The 24,916-nt window shown below is 41.4% G+C and overlaps 2 protein-coding genes across 3 annotated transcripts in view; one reads left to right on the forward strand and one right to left on the reverse strand.

The window, feature by feature from the left end:
* The window catches only part of ARFGEF1 (ADP ribosylation factor guanine nucleotide exchange factor 1), a 93,298-nt gene extending 73,751 nt beyond the window's left edge, over positions 1-19,547 (forward strand). For both annotated transcript variants that reach the window (XM_015409131.1, XM_015409139.1), the window contains exons 29-39: positions 1,570-1,700; positions 2,917-3,046; positions 5,170-5,305; positions 5,395-5,533; positions 7,938-8,004; positions 10,114-10,243; positions 13,460-13,599; positions 14,251-14,419; positions 15,384-15,522; positions 16,864-16,981; positions 18,256-19,547. In XM_015409131.1, the coding sequence (XP_015264617.1) occupies positions 1,570-1,700; positions 2,917-3,046; positions 5,170-5,305; positions 5,395-5,533; positions 7,938-8,004; positions 10,114-10,243; positions 13,460-13,599; positions 14,251-14,419; positions 15,384-15,522; positions 16,864-16,981; positions 18,256-18,420 (1,464 nt within the window). In that variant the 3' untranslated portion in view covers positions 18,421-19,547. The remainder of the gene's footprint in view (positions 1-1,569; positions 1,701-2,916; positions 3,047-5,169; positions 5,306-5,394; positions 5,534-7,937; positions 8,005-10,113; positions 10,244-13,459; positions 13,600-14,250; positions 14,420-15,383; positions 15,523-16,863; positions 16,982-18,255) is intronic.
* Positions 19,548-23,065: 3,518 nt separating this feature from the next.
* The window catches only part of CSPP1 (centrosome and spindle pole associated protein 1), a 75,374-nt gene continuing 73,523 nt past the window's right edge, over positions 23,066-24,916 (reverse strand). Inside the window, exon 31 of the mRNA XM_015408976.1 lies at positions 23,066-23,863. Within this exon, the coding sequence (XP_015264462.1) occupies positions 23,637-23,863 (227 nt within the window). The 3' untranslated portion in view covers positions 23,066-23,636. The remainder of the gene's footprint in view (positions 23,864-24,916) is intronic.

Consider the following 24,916-nt stretch of genomic DNA (forward strand, 5'->3'; position numbering starts at 1 on the left):
TCTGTCAGAGGTCTCTCAGCCCCACCTAGCTCATAGGGTGTCTGTTGTGGGGAGGGGAAGGGAAAGGAGTTTGTAAGCCTCTCTGAGACTCCTTCGGGTAGTGATTTCATTTTTTTTGGGGGGGGGGTGTTATAGAAATCTTACCATCATAATGAAAAAGCCATGTTGAAAAAGGAAATGCAGTGGATTCTGTTATCTGTATTAAATGTAAAATTATGTTTTTATAGATTTCCCCTGATGAAGCCTGCACAGCGAAACACATTTGTATAGTAAATCAGTCATCTATCACCTGTCATTTTTCCTTTTTTGTTCTGTTGGCACATTGCTGGGTGCAGCCCAGTTTTTCTTATTCATGAACCAATAGCAGCCATTGTCAAAGGTTATGGCTAATTTTTTTCTGGGAAGTTAGATTTCTTGGGGCCTGCCACACACAATAGTGCATTTCCTCTTTCTAAAGGGTTTTTGTAAATCAAACGGTTTATTTCATGCGGAGGTTAAAAGCAAATATTTTTTAAAATCTCTATGCCATTTGTCCTAATTGTTGCTTTAAAATAATTTTAGCAGGCTTACGAATACAGTTTTAATATATTTTTGCTTGTTGCATAACAAAGGCAGCAGTAAGAATAGAAATCGGTGAACTTTTTTCCTGGATGTTCACTCTGGGTGATCAGCATGGGTGATGGATTCTTGAAATATGCTTCCGTAGATAGATTTGCTTTTCTTGACTTCATTCTCTGTGCCTCAAGGAGGCTGCACGATGGGGGGCACTTGCTCTCACAGCATGTGTATGACACTTCCTGCACTGCACGTCTACATGTAGACGTACTCAGAGGTCATTTCGGGGGGGAACGCGGGAGATCTCAGTTCCCCCGGGTGAGGTATGGGGGGCGGGGCACATGACGAAGCCCCGCCCCCTGCTTCCGGCCGCCCCGCTTCCGGCCCTCATTCAGCCAGGAGGAGGCAGGAGAAGAGGGAGGGTAAGTTGCTTCCTCCCTTCCTCTCCCCACCCCTGCCTGCCTGGGGCCACGGAGGGCCTTCATGGGACTTCCTTGCACTCCTGCTGGCCTTGCAGGCCCACCGCCGGGCCCCTCATGGGGCTCGGCAGTGGAGCTGCAAGGCCGGCAGCAGCCGGGACCGTTGGGGGCGGGGTGTGTGACCTTATGACACACTTCTGGTGATGTCAGGGGGTGTGGCATATGCTAATGAGTTATGCTAATGAGTTCCCCTAGCTCTTTTTCTACGAAACGACCCCTGGACGTACTCCATTGAATACCATCTACTGTGGAAGAGCCAGTCAATGTATTGGTGGAGTAGGGAAACCAATTCTCAGATCTCCTTTCCTTCCTGCTCTCAAGGATATTTGAACAGATCAAGGCTTTCTCAGCTATTCATCAGAAGAGTTTTTACACACAGTAGTAGATGCACACTTGTTTCTGTGCACAAGGTTTATCTAATAATATTTCACAGATAAATACGTTTATCTAATATCATGTAGTTTTATGTAGTTTAAACTTTTCAGAACAGAAAGTTGAGTTTCTGTTGTATTTAATTTTTTGCTTGCTTCTGAAGGCTTTTAAGGAATACACAAGTGATGATATGAATGTAGCTCCTGAAGACAGAGTGTGGGTGAGAGGATGGTTTCCAATTCTCTTTGAGTTGTCCTGTATCATCAACAGATGCAAATTAGATGTAAGAACCAGGTAACAATCCATATTTGTAATTCAAATTTTTAAAGCATTTTGTTTCTCTACTTTGTAGGTTTTTCATGAGTTGCATGCTTTTCCTAAACCTGTGTGGAATGGGGTAACATCTACTCATGCACATTTTAAGAGACAATGATTTTTGCATTCTTCTGAAAGGGTGGAGATAGCATTAGTAATTGTGATTAAAATTGTTATTTAAGTATTTTGTTGGAGTACATGTAAAGTTTCACTCATTTGCGCCATTCTTCAAATACCCCTCAGCTTGAAGAAACAAGTGAGTTGCTATTTAGAACTGACTTTCTAATGTTCAAAAGATTGTTTTTCATAGCCTGCATTTCCAGGTAGTCTTTCAGCACAGGATAATGGCGTTCTTCATATTTTCTATTTTAGCTAAATATGGAATTTTTTGTTTGTTGGTTTAAAAAGAAGAAAAATCAAAATTACTGATTTTTGTTTTGTTTTCAACGTACGTTTTAGTAGTACTAATATTTGGCAAACCAGGGTTATGCTGTAAACTACATTCTAGTCACTACAGTTTGGATCCTTTGCCCCCTCTCTGGTGGTTGGAGGTTCCACTGATGACAGGAGGAACAATTTCAGCTGCTTCCTCATCACTAGCCATGCCTTTTGCGGTGGCTCAGAGGTTAAGACACTGAGCTGCAGACCAGAAGGTCTGTAATTCGGCAGTTCTAGACCCTAGTGCTGCATGACGGAGTGAGCTCCCATCTCTAGCCCCAGCTCCTGCCAACCTAGCAGTTCGAAAGCAAGAAATTGCAAGTAGATAAATAGGTACCACTTCGGCGGGAATGTAACAGCATTCCGTGTGCCTCGGCATTTAGTCATGCCGGCCACATGACCACGGAAACATCTTTGGACAGCGCTGGCTTTTCGGCTTGGAAACGGAGATGAGCACCGCCCCCTAGAGTCGGATTTGACTAGCTTTCAAGCAAGGGAAGCCTTTACCTTTACTACACAACACTGTGAAATTGTGGAACCATTTTCTTATTGCTCCCAAATATCTGGGAGGGGGAGCAGGGAAGAGATCAGGAAACATATGTGTCCATCACCAACTTATACTGGTATTAGGGATGGGCACACACCAGAAAAATGCAGTTCATGTCAGTTTGTGGTTCATGGCCGAACCACGAACGAAACTTTGTAACTTTAAAAAAAAATTAACTTTTTCATTTTTGTCATTTACTTTTTATTCTAGAGGCTTAACAGTAATGTTTGAAATAATGAAAACATATGGTCATACTTTTGAAAAACATTGGTGGCAGGATTTGTTTCGGATTGTCTTCCGGATATTTGATAACATGAAATTGCCTGAACAGCAAACTGAGGTAAGCATAGCACAACTTTTGATGTGAATTTGTTATTAGTGGAATAATTAAGAGCAAAGGGAGGGCTTTTTAGAGGGTTACATCTGCATTCTGTATGGTAATTATGGCTCTGGGGTGCATGTGTATTGTTCTTGATAGCTGTACAGGGCCATATATGCAGTATCTGGCATATTTTAATGCTGAAGACTTAGACACAAAATTCACCTCTATTAACTTTGATTTGGTGTGGCGCCTGAATTAATAGGAATCAAAGTATCCTACATCAGTTTAGTGTGAATGAAGCAGAAATGTTTTGTGGAAACCAGGACTGAATGGTTGTGCTGCCTGTGTATAAGTAAGCACCAATATAATCTACCCTGTAATGTAATGATCCACTGGTGATCATTTATTACCACTAACAACATGCATGGTGCTTTACATTGCAGAATAACAGGCAAAAAGCAGAGCTTATAATTTAAAATTTCAGCCATAATGGAGATGGCCATGGGAGAGCAGAAAGAGGAGGCAAGAGAGGGTCAGATGAGGACAGGTGCAGTTGCATATCCTTAGGCATTATTTCGGTTGAGTATGGACTGAATTAGTTATCCAAATGCTTCAGGGTAGGAAAGGGCGTATTTTGAGGTAGATCTGGGATTTCCCTCAGTGTGTGTGGATTTTCCTCATTTAGATAAAGCGTCCATTTCAGTAACCCTCCTTTGCTCATGAGAAGCACATAACTGATCAGATATTGGATTCAAATAGACCTTGGTGTAATCACTTACATCCTCTGACTCCCTTCTGCCAAGTGAGGAATCTTAGTCTGGGGGGAAGGAGCCTTGTTGCTACAGAGATTTTATTTAACAAAGACTCCAATATAATGTGAAAATATGAAAACATATTAAGGTTTATTCTTTATAAAGGAAGGGTACAACTACACAGAGACAATAATTCCTTTGAGACTGAAAATACTCCTAAAACCTTACTTGCGCTTTCAGCTTTAAATTTTTTGATAAAATGTAACTTAAAAAGCACTGAGTGGTTTAGTATCATCTTTAGTTCTTCTTCAGCAAAGTTGCGGTGATAGCCCCCTCCCCATTCACTTTGATTGGCATCTTTCTGATTTCGGTGCTACTCTTATGGAAAACGTCAAGCTGAAAATAATAAGCCGAGCAGGGAGAGGATTTGCAGCACCACAGAACATACTCCTATATTGTAAGATAGTGTGCAGAGTGTGATAGCACAAAGTTAGTTAAATTTTTCAGAAATTGCAAAGGCAAAGTGCTAAAGCTCCTTCCTATAATTTATATATTTTGGCTGTGATACTAAAAACACGTTCTTGAAAGGAAACCCCCTTTTATAATATGGGCCTTTCTTCCAAACAGACTCGCTTTGCCCTTTGCACAATCCTAATAGGGTAGCCAGGCATGTCCTGGCAACCAGCTGTAGACTGAGGGGGCAGGGACAGGGGGCAGCCATGAGCAACGGCATAATGACACTTCCAGGTAGAGATGTCACGCCTCTCTGGGAGTTGCCAGAAACGGTGTACTTTTATCACAGAGTTTCTGATGATTCCAGGAGAGGTAATTGTGGGTTTTCCCTGGAAATAACATCACGCCATCAGCCCAACGCCCCCCCCCTCTTGCCACTGTCCAGAGTGGTGGCAGAAAACAGGAGCTGGGGGCAGGGGATCTCCTTCCACTACCAGTGGGCTGGCAACCCTGAATCCTATAAGTATTTCATAGAAGGGTTAATAAAAGCTGCCTTGTCTTTTATTGTTTATTGATTCAGTCTAGTGTACTCTTGAATTTGTCCCTTTTCTGTGAAATAATCCATTTCCCTGGCCTCAGAAGTTTTCCTGGAGTTGCTGTTTACCCTGTTGAAGAGACATGGGTTGCCTCAGTATCATTAATGGGCCAAATCATGGCCCCCAGAGGATTATGTGAGGTCAGAAAAATAGCAGAGAGGGAAGGGCTACATAGCCATGACGTGATCCAGATCAGTGCCCTACGCCTGGTGTCTTAAAATACTCAGGATATCTGTCCACAGATTTCCGGCAGCTCATCTAGTTTGGGCGTGATGGTTCATTTCAATTTCCTTTCAATAAATCTGTCATTTTTGAGAAATTCCCTCTTCCTTTTTCATAGAAAGCTGAGTGGATGACGACAACTTGCAACCACGCACTTTATGCAATATGTGATGTTTTCACACAGTATTTGGAAGTACTTAGTGATGTCCTTTTGGATGATATATTTGCCCAGCTGTACTGGTGTGTTCAGCAAGGTAAGAGAGTGTACCAAGCTTTTACAGACAAATGCTAATGGTTTATTCTGTGCAATACAAACAAACCAATGCCTTGTTTTGCGTTACAGACAATGAACAACTAGCACGGTCTGGTACAAATTGTTTAGAGAATGTTGTCATTCTGAATGGTGAAAAGTTTACCCCTGAGATCTGGGATAAAACTTGCAACTGTATGCTGGATATCTTCAAAACCACAATCCCCCATGCGTAAGATTTTCTTTTAACCTTGTAAATAATTGGGGAGATGTTTGCATGTATATACTGCTGATCTGCATGTCCTGTGCTTTCATGCCAATAAAGGTTTTTTGTGTGTGTGTGTGTGTGATCTGCATGTCTGCATCATGACTTCTGTACAGTCCCATAACTTGGGTTCTGTGCAGACCAAGTCATGGAACATTTTGCTACTAGTTGCCTCAGCTCCTCAGGCTTGAGGTTTCTTGGCTGCTTTCCTATTCTGGAGCACAAGGAAGAAGTTTTTTCTTAGGTATTCTGAACCAGACTTATCCTATTGCCCTTTGCTGCAGGACAGAGCCTTTTCTCTGGCAAAGAACTCTTCACAGTGCAATCCTAAACAGAATTATGCCCTTCTACACCCATTAATTTCAAGGGATTTAGAAATCTGTAACTCTGTTTAGGATTAGACTTCTACTGTCTTAATTGTGGGACTGCATCGAGAGCGTAAAGGAAAGAACAAAGTGGCCCCTACCTATGACTATTGTTCTATTTGGCTCTCTGTGAGGTCATGCGACTAACTTACCCACTTTCTTTGCTGTAGAAGCTGGAAGAGTCCAGGAATGCCTCTACAGCCTTAGAACGGAACTAAGCAATTAAGGCACCTGCCCTGCCCTCATGACTGAGCCAATGGGTGCCAAAAATATTAGTCAATAATTACTCAAAAAACATAAGTCAAGTAGAATTTGGAATGCCTCGAGCTCCAAGTACAAATGCCTCAAGTCGGAGGGTCCTGCCATTTGGCCTGCACATGCATCAGGCCCCATTTGAGACAGCCACTTGAACAATAGTTCTGGATAACTTAAAGCCCCCCTAGGACCTGGCTGTGATGATAGAAAATCTGATGGAGTATCAGAATAAGGCACATACCGTATAGACTTGCAGAAAGTGTTTTTGCCAATTTGTCCTAAAATCAGATAAATTCAACAAAAGGTATGCACATGAGGTATGTTTTTGGTTTTAACTTACCTTGCTAATAGTTGTGGCTTCAGTGTATTGAGATACTGCATTCCTAGTTACAGCTAAGCATTTTGGAATGTTTATAAATATAACAATTCAGAAGCTTTTAAAAAGAAAATATTGTTAACACCTTAGTGTAGGGGCAGAGAAGCAAGTAGGAAATACTATTAAAGAATGAATCAGTTGTTAAAATACGGGCCCACAGTCTATCCCCATTATACCAATATAATGCAATACTTTTGACATTTTGCAATAGATAGGTTTGTTCTTTCCTTGCATCCCCTTTTCAGAGCAAATTCACAGTCAACCAAAAATAAGTGTGGAATGTTCTGTGAATAACTGTAGGAGAATATTGATACAGGTATTTTCATTACCTGATTGAACCACTGTATTCTAAAAGAACATTGTGCCATTAAAACTAATTGTAACTCACCCTTGGATATCCATTGGGTTGGATTGCATGAATCCTTTCCACTAATGGTGCCAGCAGAGAGCCTCTTGCATCAGTGGAAGGTCCCCGCAGCAGAGGAAAGCATCCCCATTAGTAGAATAGATCCATTTTATCCAACCCCCCTGGTGCTTAAAATTTGTCATCCATGTTTTTTGTTGCTGCTTCTCACTTATACATTTATCAGATACATAAATGTTATAATAAAAGTCAACATTGTTTTTATTGCATCAGAATGATAAATTATAGTTGAGAGCATTTGATTTTGTCTTGTTTTTGAACAAGGTATAATGTATTCCTTTAAGGGGGGAAAGGAACTTGCACCAATTTAAATATGGCTTGTTTTGCTTTGAAATTCTGGCTATTCTTTGCTTTTGCTTATCTCTCCCCACTTTCCAACCCTAGTATTTCTTTCTACTACATCTGCATCCCTCAGGGCCACTACAGGTATTGGGTTAAGTAGGGTTTAACTCATGAAAGGTTATGCCCTGGAAAGTGTTTTTGGTCTTTAAGGTTCTACTGGATTCAAATTCTGTTTGACTAACATGGCAGTATTTCATAAATAACTAAGAATGTTTTGAGTGTAATAAATGAAGTATCATAAAGTTATTTCTTGTACTTTTCATGCTAATAAGATAGTCTATTAAACTTACAAGTATATCCTGTAATCATACGCAAAAAATTTGCCTTCCTTAGTACTAATACTTTTGTTTCTTACTGTCTGTTCTTTGAAAGAAATCAAAGAATTGATGGAACTTTAGCTGGAAATCAGGAAGACAAAAAATGGACTTCCATATCAATCAATAATATTGTATTTATTTGTATTGATATTCTTGGAAATTCTTTAATGATCTTTTTATGTATGTCAAATCTTTGAGTGCCATTTTCTGTTAATGTTACTCAAAAGAGGAAAACTGTATCTTAAACGTTTACCTATTTCTGTTCTAAGTGTGTTCTGCTTTTCTTTTCAAGGCTTTTAACATGGCGACCAACAGGGGGTGATACAGCTCCTCCATCTCCTGGCAGAGAGAAACAGTTGGTATGTTTACAAATGAGTGCGACCCATGTAGCTCAGTGGGTCTTGTTTCTGAATACATATCGATAGGATGGGGTGTTAATCTGTTTCCTCACAAATACTGCTTGCTACATAGCATTTAAACTTTTCCAGATTACAAACAAATTCTTAGCCCATCTGATTTCAAAACTTTGTATAGTTTTTGCAAAAGCACAAAATGTCCTTTTAATCTTGAAAGTTTATTTTGCAAAAGCTTTCCATAATTTTACATGTATGATTGGATATTATTATATTTTTAGGAGAAACCACTATCAATACTGTGTAGGGTTGCCAGCTTCAGGTTGACAATGAGTGGGAGACTTACCAGTGGAGACAATACCTCTCTAGTGATGTGTTGATGTCACTTCCAGCACAATCCAGAAGTGAGGACATCATGTAAAGGTAGAACAAAGTTTGAGTCCAGTAGCACCTTTAAGACCAACAAAGTTTTATTCAAGGTATAGCCTTTTGTGGGCACGCACACTTCTTCAGATACAATGAAATGGAAATTATCAGTCCATACATATAGGCAGAGGGTGAGCAGTAAATTAGCATACAGCATAATGAAGATTTTGCAAGCATGAGTTCTCTGCCGGGCGTTCTTCACTACAATCTGTCTCTGCTTCTTTGGAGACATCAGCCCTCCATGATTCCTCACCAGAAGCCAATATAAGGGATACTGGTTTCTTATCTGACTACATATGCTAACCTTATTTAGCCCTTACATCTGTATTCTCGCCAGTCCCCCAGAAAGACCATACATCCTCTTTGTTTTATTTTATTTCTTATTTGGAAAAATAGATTAGAATAGTAAATTGTAATAGTAGAATAGTAGACTATAATGTAATTTGGAATGGTAGATTGGAATGTATTTCTCTGGTCTGGTGACAGTGGAGATAACTACACAGCCAGTTGCCCGCACTTCAAAAAAGATGATGCTGTAAGGTTGCCTCCATGCTTAAGAGGGGACAGATGGAGCATAATGGTAGGGTTTCAGTTTAATTACTTCAGCATTCCACAATTAAGGATACATCTGCCCATCATTCTGCAATTTTGACATATTTATTTTCTTCACTATGTCCCTCCCCCAGAATTAAACCCAAACAAATGGTAACCATATAAACTAAGCTTGTTATTCCTGTTTGGTCCCTGAATCTGTTACACATCTTCATTATGCTGTATACTGATTTACTGTTCACTACCTATTTCCATTTCATTGTATCTGAAGAAATGTGCGTGCACACAAAAGCTTATACCTTGAATAAAACTTTGTTGGTCCTAAAGGTGCCACTGGACTGAAACTTTGCTCTGCTGCTTCAGACCAACACGGCAACCCACATGAATCGATCATCATGTAAAGGTGACAGTCTAGCTTTTGTCCAAGTTTTTAACCATAGAGTTTTAGGTGAACGCTAGAACAGTGTTTCCACATGGTGATGTTACTTCTGGGCCAAGCCTCATTTTTTCCTCACTGGCCCATTGATCACTATCAGGGGAAGAGGGCTTCCAGCCTTGTTAGTGTATCTTCACACATACCCTGTGAATATATTTATATTCAACTCTCCTTTACAAATCAAGGCAGCAAAAAAATTCACATGGTATACAGAACTATGTAAGTAAAAAGAAATGTGAAATTCCTTCTTAGTGTATTGCCTAATTGCACAGGGAAAGCCCCACACAGGACAGTAAGCTTAAAAAATACATATGTAATGCTGCACGAACATATTCACTTTTCAAGAAGAAAAGGCCTTGTCTGCAACAATATGAGGAGAACAGACAGTATCACACGCTGAATTGCTTGACTGTCTTTTTGGGTGTTGTGGTCTTCATATGGTTGAATTTAAAATCGCCTCCATAGCGGTGCTTGCCATTGGAATCTCCTCACAATGTGCATACAACTAAAATCTGTTTGGTCTTATTCTGCTAGGATGAAGAAAATGTTTTCTATTGGTGGTCATGTCAGAAATATTTCATGAGCAGAAGAGCCACATCTAATTTGCATATAATTATAAAAATGTTACATTTGTATAACTGTAAGCTCCTATAATTGGCAGTAGCCCCCTTGTTGAGGTAATATTATTTTCTGTCTTTCAGGATACAGTATCACAGAAATCTGTAGATATCCATGACTCTGTGCAACCAAGATCTTTAGATAGAAGCCCGTTTCAGCCCATTGTAGGGCCAACGGCAAGTGAGGAGGTCAGCAAAAACAAACCTACAGCAAGTGAGTGTTTTCTTAAGGAAGAAAAGCTGTTCCTTAAGGAGAGATATTTATCCTATCAGGACCCACTGAACAGCTACATGGACTTTGATCCAGTGAGTCTGATCGTGGCAGAGATTTTGGTTGAGCAGCACAATTTTCCTGTTTCATCTTTCTCACCTGCTGTGTCTTCTGATGTGTTCCACTGTGTTTCTCTCCCTTAATGTTGCCTGAAGCTTTGCAGATTCTTTTCTAGTGCTGATTAGGGGTGTGCAAGAAAAAGTTTTGGTTTTTTTCCCCCGGATTTGGGTATAACAGACCCAAAAAATATTGGTATATACCAAATTTCCCCGCCCGATACCAGTAAAGTATTGGGGCTGAGGAAATATTCAGGATTGCCGAATATATTCAGGTCTGTAATACCCATGGGGAGGAGGGAAGGCAAGGCAGCTGGGTTAGGGAAGGCAAAGAGACAAGGCACGTTTAAATGCCTCCTTCCCTCTCCGAGTCTCCCCCCCCCCATAGCAGCAAGGCTCATGGAGGGAAGGGAAGGCATGTAAACATGCCTGGGCTCTCTGCTTTCCTTTCTTCAGCTGCCCCGTGGTGGCAGTATGGCTAGAAAAGGGAAGGCAGAGAGCCTAGGCAGGTTTAAATGCCTTTCTTTCCCTCCCCAAACTCAGGGAAGGAAAGAAAAACATTTAAACATGCCTAGCCCCTCTGTGTCTTCCCTCCCCGAGTCTCTCCACAGCAGTGGGGAGGCTCAGGGAGGGGAGGGAAGACAGTCTGATCAGTGCTGATCAGTTTACATGGAAGGAAGCCATTTCAGCCCTCCCTTTCCCCCCCCCCCCCCGCTCAGGAGTAGGGGGGGCTGAAAGGAGTGCTGAAGTGGTTCCAAGGGAGGCATTTAAACACTATAGCTGTCTGGTGGCTCCACCTGTCAGCTGTTTAGTTTAAATGGCTGGTAGGGTTCTTACCTTTACCTTTAGGGTTCAGTATAGCTGAATGAACCCAAATAAAAGCCAGATAAAATTGGCTTTTTCAGTTCCAGCTGTATTGTTAGTCGAATACAGATGTCTGGTCTGTATTCGGTTTACATGATACCCGAAAAATACCAATAAGGTATTTTTCGGGTATTCATTCGGCTCTGTTATTGCCAAATGCACACCCCTAGTACTGATCTCAGAAAGGAGGGATAGCGCAAAAGCCAGCTCCTTGGACAACCTATTGGATCTGGACCATCATAATTTAAAATAAGAGTACTAAATCTTCAAGAATGAGAACACGTTTCACTCTCTTGCCCATAAAACAGCTATAGTATAAAAATGCACACCTTGTGCCTTGTACCTTTTGGACTTCAATAATTAGGTGACATTGAGCTGTACACGTATAAGATAGATGTCAGCTTGGTTGTGTTTTCTGTATGTTGCCGTACTCTGAAATCGTATCACTGCCATTTGGTGTAATTGGCAGCCTGTGATCATGTTGTCTTCTAGTGTACTGTATCATGTTGTTGCCATTATTGGGGAAGTTTCTAGAGCATGGAATGGTGTAGAAACTCCAGGGGTTCCTGGATGATACATCTACCTTTGACCCATTATAGTTTGGTTTCAGATCTGAGTATACTGGTGGACAGTCATTTGTCAGTGGCCTTTGATACACCTAACCATTCATTGGTTGGAATATGGAGTTGGCCTTAGAGAGTAGCTCTTCTGTGGTTTCAGTCTTCAAGTCAGATCTGACACAGATTTTCCATAGGAGGAACAGAATTAACAGGTTGTGTTCCTACCTTGTGTATTGCCTCCAGGTTCCATTTTGTCACACATGCTCTTCAATATTTACATGAGACTGCTGAATTACATTGTCCAGAGGTTTGAGGTCGGATGGTTATCAATATGCTGATGACACCCAACTCTGTATTTCATTCTGTAAGCGTCAAGATGCATCTATATTGGCTCTTAACCAGTGATCTGAGGCCAAATCATGAGTAAGGCAGAATAAGCAGAAGTTTAATCTGTCCAGACAAGACAATGCTGGCTGAGAAGTCTCAACCTTTGTAGGGACCGATCCTTTTGCTTTGGATGGAGTGGAGTAGGCATTTGCACACAAGGTTAAGAGCTTTGGGGTACTGATGGACCCATCATTGTTGTTTGAAAAGTAGGTTGGTGTGGTGGCCAGGAGTGGCCCCCATCAGCTGCATTTGGTTTTCCAACTCCCTGCTGTTTATACTCAGCCAACCTGGCCACTGTAATCCATTCTTTGTAACCTAGAGGTTGCACTATTGTAACACACTCTGTGTGGGGGCTACCTTTGAAGACAACTTAGAAACTAGTTTAAAATGTGGCAGCTCAATTATTGTCTGGGGCAAGTAGAGAGGAACATATCCTGCCCATTTTAAAACAGCTGCATTGGCTGCCAATTAGTTTCCAAGTTCAATTCAAGAGGCCTAGGACCAGGCCTGTAGCTACAGTGGGGCATCTCGGGGCCCAGCCCCCTGAATTACCGCCAATGCCCCCGACTTCCCATCCAGCCCAGGCACTCCCTTGTGTGTGTGTGTGTGTGTGTGTGTGTGTGTGTGTGTGTGTGCGGGGGGGTGTGGGGGGTGCCCCCTGACTTTAAAAATCCTGGCTATGGGCCTGCCTAGGACCCACATATCTGAATGCCTCTTCCCATATATCTTTCGACTCCAGTAACACTGATCCAGTTGTCACCTTCTTGTCCCCTTGCGTAAGGTTTCTTGCTTGGCATCTAATAGATCCTGGCCCTTCTTAAAATAATGGCTTCCACTTTGTGGAATGGCATTATCCTTAGAAGTTTCAGGAGATGCTGTAAGGCTATTTTATTTGCTAGGACTTTTAATGGAGTTTAATGGAGGGGTTAATGGAGTTTTATTGTATTTTGTATGGTCTTAATTTGGAATTGTAGGCCACGTTGAACTGCAGAGGATTCCCCTCTTCACTGCTGCTTCCATTCCACATGAGCTTTTCTTCACCCAGATCCCATGACTCAAAGCATAAACTTTTCAGTTGTCAAAACGGGTTGCTCTTCTTTCACAAGCAGAAAAAAACGGTAGAATCAATCGCATAGTAATGTGTCTTACCAGTTTTCTTGCTGTGTATGAAAGTATCTTCAGGGTCTTAACAGAATATTTTAAGGAACAATCAGACATTTAGAAACTTTTTACAGTTGGTCGTAACAGTAAATAACTTCTTTACTGTTCATATTCTTTTTTTTTTTTTTAAGAATTCCCAGACCAAAAACTGTTTGGTGCTCTGTTGATCAAATGTGTTGTGCAACTGGAACTCATTCAAACTATCGACAACATTGTATTCTTCCCAGCAACCAGTAAAAAGGAAGATGCAGAGAATCTAGCTGCAGCACAGGTTAGTACAGTTGGATGGTACTAGCCGATGAAGAAATGATTCCATTTTTAGGTCTTGGATTCCATTTTCTGCCAGAAGAAATATATAATTTCTAAGAAAACAAAACTTCTCCTTATATTGTAAGGGTTGGTTTAAGTTTGATACTGAAGCAAAGATAGTACAAGTATATCGTGCTTTGCTTTTTCTGCTGCAACGTGTTGTTCCATTTTCTAGACTGCTTTGTGAGATCTTTTTAGCACCTAGCACTGCATAACTTAATTGTCTGCATAATGCCTCCTCTGCTCTATCATAAGGCTATTTCTGTCTGCAGACTTGGGCTATTGAGCATACCTGTAAATATATTTGTATCCTCCTCCTTCCTCCTTCTCTCTCCTTTTTTTCATTTTGCTTAGCATTCAGTGTGAAAAAGAGTTCTAGGAAACTGAAAACCTTATCACTACTTGGTGATGGCCTTCTTGTCTGGATTTCTTTTTGTGGGTCAACGCAGCTACCTGCAATTTCTGTTTTAAATAAATGGATGGATACAGTTTTAAGTTTTGACCATATAGTTTTATAGCAGTTTACATATTGACAGGTACTGTAAGATTTAAATTATGATAATTAAAAATGGGTACCTATAGTGAACATGAAACCCTTCTTCTTTCTTTAAAGAGGGATGCGGTAGACTTTAATGTTCACGTGGATACACAAGATCAAGGAATGTATTGCTTTTTAACGTCTCAGCAGTTGTTCAAGCTGCTGGATTGCTTGCTGGAATCTCACAAATTTGCTAAGGCTTTCAATTCAAACAATGAGCAAAGAACTGCTCTGTGGAAAGCAGGTAAGTCTTATGAACACCAGACTTTTAAAAAGTGTTACTTTACAGTATTCCATCAGGGTTGCTGTTGGATTAGGTGCCTGTATAATCACAGAGTAGAAAAACTAGAGATAAGATGATAGTGGAAGAAAAACAAAAGAGAATTTGATATTTGTATGTTGTAGCAGACAAAACAGAACTGAACAGGAAGGTGTGGGTAACAGCACTTGGCTTGGAGTGGCCCAAGCTAGCACCCCAAATGTTAGCTCTTTAAGACTCCAAATTTTGCTCTGTATAGAGCCCATAGCATGGGTGCACAGAAACCACGAGAAGAGGATTACATTGTTATATTGGAATGTGGCTGCAGTAAAAATTCTATCAAATATAATGAACACTGCATTGGCCATCGGTATATGTGCAGCCCCCAGCAGGGCAGACAATGCCCCCTGGGGCCATTTTGGGTTTGGAAACCAGTGTGGGGCAAAATCCGTGAAGCCCCTACATTGTGGCTTCAGGCTTTGACCCCTGCATCGTGGTCCCTCCCGACCTGAATCGAGGCCACAGGACCTTGAAAAACAAGTACTCCTGTTCCTGACTTCTGACTGTCAGCATCAAAACTGTGTTGGGAGAATTCCGACCCTTCGTGTTACAAATCATAATGTGTGGTTTGTGCCTTAAACTCCTTAACGCAAACAGCCCAGTTATTCCCATGTTCAGATTTCATAGATGAGTCCTTGATTATCAGCATCCCGTCACTGTCACAAAATGTTTTTTTAAAAACACGAAGTATTAACAGAATCTTATCCATCCCCAATCTTTTAGGGTATTAGAAGCATCCTGAACAAAGAGGATGGGTACTCTGAGTATCCTATCTAATACCTTTTGTATCCCTGTTTCTAATCCTCCCCCCTTCCCCAGAGACACATTATTCCAAAGCAGGTTTTCAGATGAAGCCAGTAATATCTGTATGGTTGTGCTGTTGTGGCAGGTTTTAAAGGAAAATCTAAGCCCAATCTACTGAAACAGGAGACCAGTAGTCTTGCCTGTGGGTTGCGCATTCTTTTCCGTATGTACATGGATGAAAGCCGCAGAGATGCGTGGGAGGAAGTGCAGCGGCGGCTGTTAAAGTAAGGACCCTTTCATTTGGCTATGCTAGTCTGCATTACCTAGATTTTAATATATTTTATTTTTCTTAAAATCTACATTTGAGTAACGTGGTATAAATTCTAGGTTAGCATTTTTTGTCCAGTAAGAGATGGTCTCCTGTTCCTTTCAGCTCTCTTCCACAGAAAGGCTCAGCAGGAGAGTTTCAGAATCATGAGTTCCCCTTACATAATTTTCCCTAATCATGTTTTCATTCTGTTAGGAGTATGCTTAGTAGCATGTGGATCTCCACATACATTTTATATTTATGATCACTTTTGAATTTTTTCCCCTCATTTCAACATGATTCTTATAATTACACACTTTGCTTGAGGCCAGTGGCACCTTTAAGACCAACAAAGTTTTACTCAATGGATAAGTTTCTGTGTGCAAGCACACTTCCTCAGGTACAGTGAAACAGAATTTCCTCAAGCCCTACATACAGGAAGATAGGGGGAGCAGCTGTCAGGAAGGGCCAGCCAGAGCCCCCCCTGTCTTCCTGACAGCTGCTCCCCCATCTTCCTGTATGTAGGGCTTGAGGAAATTCTGTTTCACTGTACCTGAGGAAGTGTGCTTGCGCACGGAAACTTATACATTGAATACAACTTTGTTGGTCTTAAAGGTGCCACTGGACTCAAACTTTATTCTGCTGCTTCAGACCAACACGACTACTCACCTGAACCCACTTTGCTATTTGTTAAGAGTGATTGCAATTTCCATTCCTCTGGATTATTTAGCCTTTCTGTCCTGTCTCTTCTCTGCGCCCACCTGAACATCATGTGAAGCCATGGCTCATTGGCAGAATATCTACTTTGCGTGCAGAAAGTTCTAGCTTCTGTTGCATAGTAGATGATGTGAAATACCTCTGCCTGAAGCCCTGGGCAGCTGATAGACCAGTGGTCTGATTCAGTGTAAGGCACCTTCAAGCATGTTTGTTAGTAGTTGCCAAGCTACCTCCTATACTGTTTTTCCAGGGTCACAGCCCTTTTAAAGACAGGGCTGTATCCCTTCAAAGTAATTCAATTGAAACTGTTTTATGCCGTTAGTATTTCAGCTAACTCCAGCCAAATGAAGCCTGTTCCTTATGGGGGAACCCCCCCACACACATACACACTTCATCATGGGAAACCTACGAAGCAGCTGATCCTATGAAGTTGCCTTTAATGCCTCCGTCTTGGAGGGGGCTAACTGGATCCACTTTCCAAATATATTGCTATTCTCATCTAGTGCTATATTGTCTTTTACTAACTGTAATAAAAGTCAGTGCCTTGCTACAGCAGGTTCACACACTTGAACCTTTTCTCCTACTGGTATTTTGTTTACAGTGTTTGCAGTGAAGCTCTCAGTTACTTCCTCACTTTGACATCAGAGAGTCACCGGGAAGCTTGGACTAGCCTGTTACTTTTATTCTTGACCAAGGTCCTAAAGATAAGTGATGATCGGGTGAGTAATAATCCTGAATTGGTTGGGAATTTAAGAACTGTTTCCAAGCCTCATAGTAGAATGCCATTTTGGCAGACTAGAAAATGAGAAAATAATGTTTAGGTCCAATACTACCATCTTCCTTACCTCATCCCCTGCAACCATATTTCTCCCACCACCACGAGTGGTCTTAGGGGGCCTTTTAAAAATCAGTGTTGTGATGCTACGTTATGATGATGTATTGTATCGATGTACTAGTTCCCAGCTTTTATTTTTCAAAAATAAAACTCTTCTGGTTACAGAGAGATAACAAATATTATCTCTTGACAACCAAAAGGGCTAGAGATTTACTTTTTAAAAATAAAATCTTGGAACGAGTACATTATTCCAATAGAGTATTATAACGTTATAGCAAGATATTACTGATTTTAAGCTTGGACAAAAGTCTTCCAGTGACAGGGTAAAGTTGCAGCCAAGGAGAGATATGGCAAGCAAAGTGTGGAGAAAATGTATCTGTGGCTGCTTTGGTGCTTCTGTGAATTCCTCTGTATTTGCAGAAGCAGGGGAGAATTATCTCCATGTGGAACCAGCCCAGGATATTATCACGTACTTACAATATACATACTTAGGCATTATTATGGAGTATATAGTTCATGTTACACCAAGATGTACCTGATGCAAGGCCCTCTGAAGCGTCTGTGGGATAGGGTAGTGTGAAGATTCTCTGAGCATCCTGTGGCTTCACAGGTATAGTATAATAGCTAACAGACTTGGGTCGAATCTGCATTTGTCTTACCCACCGGTGTCCCAGCCTTCTGACTCCGTCTTCAAAAAAGCTGTCAACATCTGCTTTCGTTTTCAAACCTCAACAGTGCTAGCATGCTTTTGCATGTCTGCATGTGTGGATCACCCTCTCGTGGCGGCTCCACTGTCATTGTGCCTCCGCATTGCTTTAAATGAATCTTCTCCAAACAAGCATAGAGAAAGATGGCATCACAGCAGCACGAAACTGCTTTAAAAATGCAAATACAGATTTGACCTTGGCTATGAAACAGGAACTCTCTGGTTTGAATTTGTGCTGTGCAGTGAACTACTAAGTGGCCTTCAGCAATCCACTATTAATTGCCCCAATAGCAATATGGAGACAATACTTATCTAACTTACGAAGTAGTTGGGTACAGACTGCAACTGAATAATGTGTGGAAAGGGTGAAGTAAGTAAATGCTAAGTATTAAATATTATTCTCTGCCCTCTGTACTTGAATGACTGAGAAATCATTTGTTTTTTCTCCACAGTTCAAAGCTCATGCATCATTCTATTATCCTCTCCTGTGTGAAATAATGCAGTTTGATCTGATTCCTGAACTTCGAGCTGTCTTGCGGAGGTTTTTTCTGCGAATTGGGATAGTTTTTCAAATATCCCAACCATCCGATCAAGAGATGGGAACAGCTAAGCAGTAAAAGTGTGGCTAGCAAAACAAAGGACCAAGAAAACTTGCACTGGATGTCTATAAGGAGTTTCTTTATATTGGCAACGTGCATCTACGGGTTCACAGTGCAGAAAAGAACTGTAATTTAGGCTTGTTAACACTCTAGATCTCCAGCTGATTCTCTCCCCCCTTCCCTGGTCTGGCTTGTGTTGAGCACAGAGCCAGTTTTAACACAGTCTTATTGCCAGCCTGGCCTGTGATACCCCATTTACTTTCCTAGGCAGTGATATATATCAAAAGATGTTTATTATGGGTGTACCCAAAGAACTAACACATTAAAAAGTTTGAACTTCTATAGAAGTACAACTCAGGAGAGCTGTATTTTGAAAGTCAGGAAAATATTGCTCATGATAAAAGATCTAGGAACTATGTGGAATTCTTATTCTGGAGATTTTTTTCTTTTGCACACTCAGGCTGCCTGAGATGTAGGTAATCATCTTTCTGTGAAAAAATGTATAGAGATGCAGGTCTGTAATATAAAGTTCTAAACACTATACAGTTCTTCCTGCATTCTTTGATTTCTGTATTATTTCCTAAATAGGCCCATAAGTTTGTTTATCAAATGCACTAGTTTGGATTTGAGTTGTAATTTTTTTTTTGTCTGTTCCCAAAAGTTAGTCTTGCTGACTTTTGTCAAAATATCACAACTGACTTAACTGTTTGTAATATACCTGTGATAGGGCTTTTAAATATAATAAGCCATCACAATGATCCTTCAGGACTGGAACTTGAATCGCTGCAAACAGGTCTAGGTTTTGTCTGCTATCACTTTTTTGTTGTTGTTTGATGTAGATTTCACTCTATGTACAGAATTTAATGTTGAATATATTCAAGTAACAAATCTGGCATGGTTTGGGGATGGTTTTAAATTTATTGGAAATGTATTCATACTGTGAATTGTGCTCTGATGGTTAAAGAAAAGATTGTCAAGCATTCTGTCTTACAGTGGATGTAGAAAAAATTTTCAGATGGAAAAATGTATATGGTACAGCTATGTAAAGTTTTCTATGTAAATTCTGTACAACTTTCTGTACAATATTGGTTCTCATCTGGCATTCTAATCAGGTTATAGGTCAATAAAGTTTTTGAATTCTTTCATCGGTGCAATCAAAACCAATGTAATGTAAAACTACTTGTTTTAATGTTTTAGCTTTTTAAGACAAAGTACATTGGAGTAAGGATGTGGCCAGTCACTGCCCACAACTTTGAAATTTGTATAAAGTTTATTAAGTGGGAGTTCTGCCTGCAGGAGTGAGAGAATATTGCTACAACTAAAGTAGGTAGCAATAATCTTCTGTGCTTTTAATTGCAGCCACAACTGTGCACAAGCTGGGAGGGGGTGTAATAAAGGTACTTCTGTGGTATCTATTTTTCCCCAAAGCAATTATTGCTTAGGTATGTGGAGGAAGGACTTAATCATCATGTCACAGCATGTTAAATCCCTATTGGTGCAACACAATGAAGAGAAAAAAGTGGAGAATCCATTTTATAATTCTTAGCTTTCCGTTTTATTGCTATGTCTGAGATGCTGTCGATACTTTTCCCCAGGGGTCATTTGGGGGGGGACGCGGGGGGACACCATCCCCCCGGGTGAGGTGCAGGAGGGCGGGGCCTGGAGCTCCCTGCTGGTGCCCGCTGGAGGTCGCCGCCGGCTGTGGGGAGAACACACTTCCGGTGATGTCAGGGGGTGTGGCATATGCTAATGAGTTATGCTAATGAGTCCCCCTAGCTCTTTTTCTACGAAATGACCCCTGCTTTTCCCAATTTCTTTACCAGGATTGAGTGACAATAACCAAGGTTAAAAAAAGAGGCCTTCCAGCTTGGCCAGAGCTAAAAACAAATGAAAGAATAATCTATCGTCAAAATATCTAAGTATCAAAGGTGCCCCATCTGTGGATACTTAAAGCTGGAGATTGCAGCTACGAACAGACAAGACGGATCTTTCTGTAGACGTGGAAAAAACAGGTTTGCAGAAAAATCTTTAAAGAAACACCCACAAATGGGGATTAACACACACACACACACAATAATAGAAGCAGCTCCTGCAACTTTAGGAAATGAATGACCTCTCAGTGGCTGTTGTGGGGGCTGCTAGGCAACCACAACAGTCTTGCCAGCCTTTGAGGGAGGACTCATTGGAGCCAGGCCCAGCAGCCACCTCACAAAAGCCAGCATGGTTAGAGTTTCAGACTATGATCTGAGAGACCCAGGTTTGAATCCCCATTTTACCATGGAAGCTTGCTGGGTGCTCTTGGGCCACTCATACTACTAACCTACCTTAAGGTAACCTACCTTATGGGGCTTGTTGTGAGGATAAAATGGAGGATGAGAAGAGAATGATGCAGGCTGCTTTTGGGTCCCCATTGTAGAAAGGTGAGAGAATAAATATATCGGAAGGGTGTGGAGCAGATAAAAGGTAAGATGATTGGTTGGTGGGAATAGAAAAGTGAAGGCCCAGAAAGAATCGGGGGGGGGGGGAATTGAGGCCTTTTGTTTTCATTTTTTCCAACACACGTACATATACAGCTCTTAAATCCAAGATGTATTTCTGTGCCTAGAAGGATACCTAATCTTCATGAAGGGCTCTTGTTGCTTTTTAACAGTTGCTCACCTCCTTTTGACATGACTCGTGGTTGACCTTTTCATCTTTCCCTCTTAAGAGAACATAAGAGAAGCCAATGGCCCATCCAGTCCAACACTGTCACACAGTGGCCAAAAATACCAGGTGCCTCAAAATATTGTGGCACTCATAGACTGGGTATAAAGTAGCTATTGTCCTAACTTGCAAGAGGTGGGGGGTGGGGTGGAATCAGGAGGAGGTGGGGCCTCACAGGAAAATTCTGCAGTTTCATTGAGAACTGCAAGATGATGCACCCTATGCCATCTTAGCACATTTACCTTAATTTTTGCTCTCTGGTTAGAGAGAGCTCAGTTCTCAAGTACTTGGGTGTATTTGCACTTTTGCTTATAGAAACCTAAGGCATTTATAACTTTTTAATTCCATAAATGTCCAATATTGCCATTTTATATGCTAAGTATGTTATAAATGATGCATTTTATGTTAAAGCATTAAATTAGCTTAGGATAAGACAATAAGTATTGCATATATTTCCATTTTCCCCAACATCATTTTGTTTCTCAGAAAAAAAATCCTCCCAATCGCTTCATAATTTCCAGAAATTTTACATCACTAGGTAGGAAGGAGAGAAGGAAACAGGAAAAGCGATGAGGCTATGGGACTTTCAGGGAAGAAAAAAAGGAAACTGGGGAGAGGACAATGAGATGCCCTTGCAGGTCCCTCTGCTTGTTCTCTGTAATTTAACTCATTAAAATCTAAGTATAATGAGGGTCTCAAAACTCGGGGGGGGGGGAGTATCCAGCAGCACCACAGCTTCCTCTGGCCTGGCTCAAGAGAGAGCAGCAGCTCAAACTCCTCCTTCCCCAGTAGCAGGAGGTAGAGGGAGGAATCCACAGAAGGGGGAGGGAACCCTTATCCCCCCCCCCAATGCCTGTGTGCCCCTAATGCTCCGCTTGCTTATTCTTTACTTTCCTGTTGCTCTCCTTGACACTCCAGCTGCCCTCCAGTCACCCTCCCTGCCCAACTCCCACCTCACCTCTGCGGGGAGCTCCTGCTCCTCTGCATGACTCTGGATACCAGTCAGGCTGAGGCAGCAGTGGCTCCCTTTCCATCTCCCACACATGCCTCTGTTTGGGGAGATTTCATCTGATCCCCCTCCATGTCTCTAACTTTTTCTAACTATTTTTTCCGCAAGCCTGGGGGATCTGCAAGTTTGTAGACATGTCTCTTCTCTCTCTGCAGCCCTGATCCACAGATGAGGGCCTCAATGAGAACTGGATATACTGACAGTAAGAAAAGCAGAAGTCTACCAGCACAACATGTTACATGTTTTCCTATTAAACCCCTCCCCTGTGGACACTTAACTATGATCAAAACCTTGATAATGTTAGAAGTGCTTTCATTGTGGAGACAGAATGGAAATAGTTTGAAAATTACATGACAGGAAAGGGATGATTCTCCCAGTCAACTTTAATACTATGCTATTAACACGTCATTTGCTTTAAGAAAAATCTAGGTTGCATCATAGATGTGTCAGGCATACAGGCAATTCCATAATCACATACCAGTAAATAGTTCACTCACAGAGTGGCCGCTTTTAGTTCTTAAACTGGATCAACTTGACCAGCAGCTAATAAACTTTATGTTGGTGATGCATGTACAACCATGGACAGTAGCGTTAACAAGAGTGGGGGAGGGCAGGAGCTTCTTTATACACATGCAGAACTTGGGAGTTTGTAAAATAGTGGCTCACACCACTAATGTATGAATCTTGCATTGCCTGGCAAGGTGGCCTTTGAAAATATATAGTGGCAAACTGAATCTTACCCCATATTCACTGAGCTTGGAGTTCAATATTTCATGTGTGTGTATATATGTATACACACACACGTATATATATATATACTACTTCACAAACTTCAGGTAATAAAATAGAATTTATTTTTTATTCTTAAAATCATGACCATAAGTTATACATTCAGTACTACTAATACAAGGTTTGTATTAACACACACAGACCCACACTAAAAAGGACAGACTAGTTAGCATTCTAGAACAAATGATTGGATAGAAGGTTTTAAAATAAATAAGTGATGTGAAGTTTTAATCTTTGTAGGCTCAAGTGTCAGTTATTTGTTTGATAAATCCAGGTCACAACACTCAACACTTTTAAAGAGACAATATGCTTCACAATCTTGTACTTGTCATGAGGTATTTTTTTCCAAACAAAAGTGGTCCCAAAGGATAACCTGAAAACCTTGCCTTTGCGCCATCCAGCTAAATGAATATTTCTGTGTGCCTTGTTTTAACCTGCAGTTTTCAAGCTGACCTAGTGCAGAAGGCTTTGTTTCCAAAACTAGATCTTATCAGTAATATACTGACAGTTCATCAGAACACAGAGGACTGCAGCAATTGACACAACCTACCAGCTCACTGGCCTTTTGATGAGTTCATTACATCTCAGTTTCTGTATAAGGGGTTGGATCCTCTGCCAAGGTAAATCACTTCTGCTACCAGAATGGATCCAGCACACATATTAAACAATTTAAAAGTGCAGTAGTGGATAAGAGTTCTTCTGAAAGGCACAACTGGTTTCATTGCACATTTATTCAGCCATGTGCTGTTGACAGACCTTGCCAACTGAAGGGGGCATTCTCAGCAGAAGAAAGCTTAGCCTGACTTGACTGCCCAGCCATAAATCTTCTAAGGGTTTCTGATGTCCCAGGTCTCAGCCATGGCTCAGTTGCCACTGTGTCAACTGAGTTAGGTCTTCTGCCATCTTTAGATGGCAACTGCTCCAGGATGTCATCAGCATTTCCCAGAGAAGTATCTTCACCTTGAAGAAGAAAAACCAAGTTTAATACCAAAGACACATTACGGGCCTATATAGGGACACCAACGACGTATTTTCCAACTTTACAAGATTCTTCTACAGCCATGAATGCTCAGAACAAGAATGGAATAATCCATGTATCAAGACTGAACTACTGGACAGCTAGCAGCTACTAGACCAAAGAAATGGGTTGGGCTTGATTCAAACACATTATCACAGTTACTGCCAGAAAATCCCTGAAAAGGTTATTGTGGAAGAATTGGTCTACTCTTTTATAATGTATTAGTGTAGCTGGTATTTGTATTCCACACTATAGTAGAAGTTCTCCCTTAATCATGTTTCTGTTACATTAGAGGGATCTGAAGGATATAAGGGTAAGAAAATAAAAGATTTTCAGTGGAACTTAAAAAATGACATGCCACTTAATGAAGTTAAACCCAAAGATTAGGCATACTTATCCAAAATTTGGTGAGCAAAAAAAAAAGGCATCAGGAAATTTCCCACAATACACCTTGACTTTTATAATTTCTATTTCCACACACAATCTATTTAGAACATTTTATAATGGGCAAGTAAATTTGCATCAAGGGACCCACTGTAAGGAATTCACCAATCACTATATCTAATAGCCAAGTTGCCCCCTCCGTGCGGATCGCTATATCTGCACTTGGGGGGCAGGGGGAGGTTTGTGCACATGTGGGGCAGTGCCCACATGTGCACAAAAATAAAAAAAGTTAAAAAAATTTTCGGGGGGATGTTTAAATCCCCCCGAAAGTGCAAGAGCGTCTCCTGCGCGTGCGCAGGAGACGCTCTGCGACCTACCGGGCTTGCGTGGCGGCGGCGGCGGCAGGCAGGGAGGCAGGCAGGCAGGGAGGGGAAGGACCGGCCTCGCCGCCGCCTTCTGGGAGCCAGCGGGTGGCCGGGCGGCCGAAGACCGGCCTCGCCGCCGCCTCCTCCTCCTCCTCTTCTTTGGGCGAAGGGGGAGGGCGGGGAAGGACCGCCCCCGCCGCCGCCTTTTGAGAGCCGACAGGCAGGCAGGCCGGCGGGGGCGCGGGC

Source organism: Gekko japonicus, unplaced genomic scaffold, assembly GCF_001447785.1.
Source record: "Gekko japonicus isolate JY-2015 unplaced genomic scaffold, Gekko_japonicus_V1.1 scaffold88, whole genome shotgun sequence".
Lineage (NCBI taxonomy): Eukaryota > Metazoa > Chordata > Lepidosauria > Squamata > Gekkonidae > Gekko > Gekko japonicus.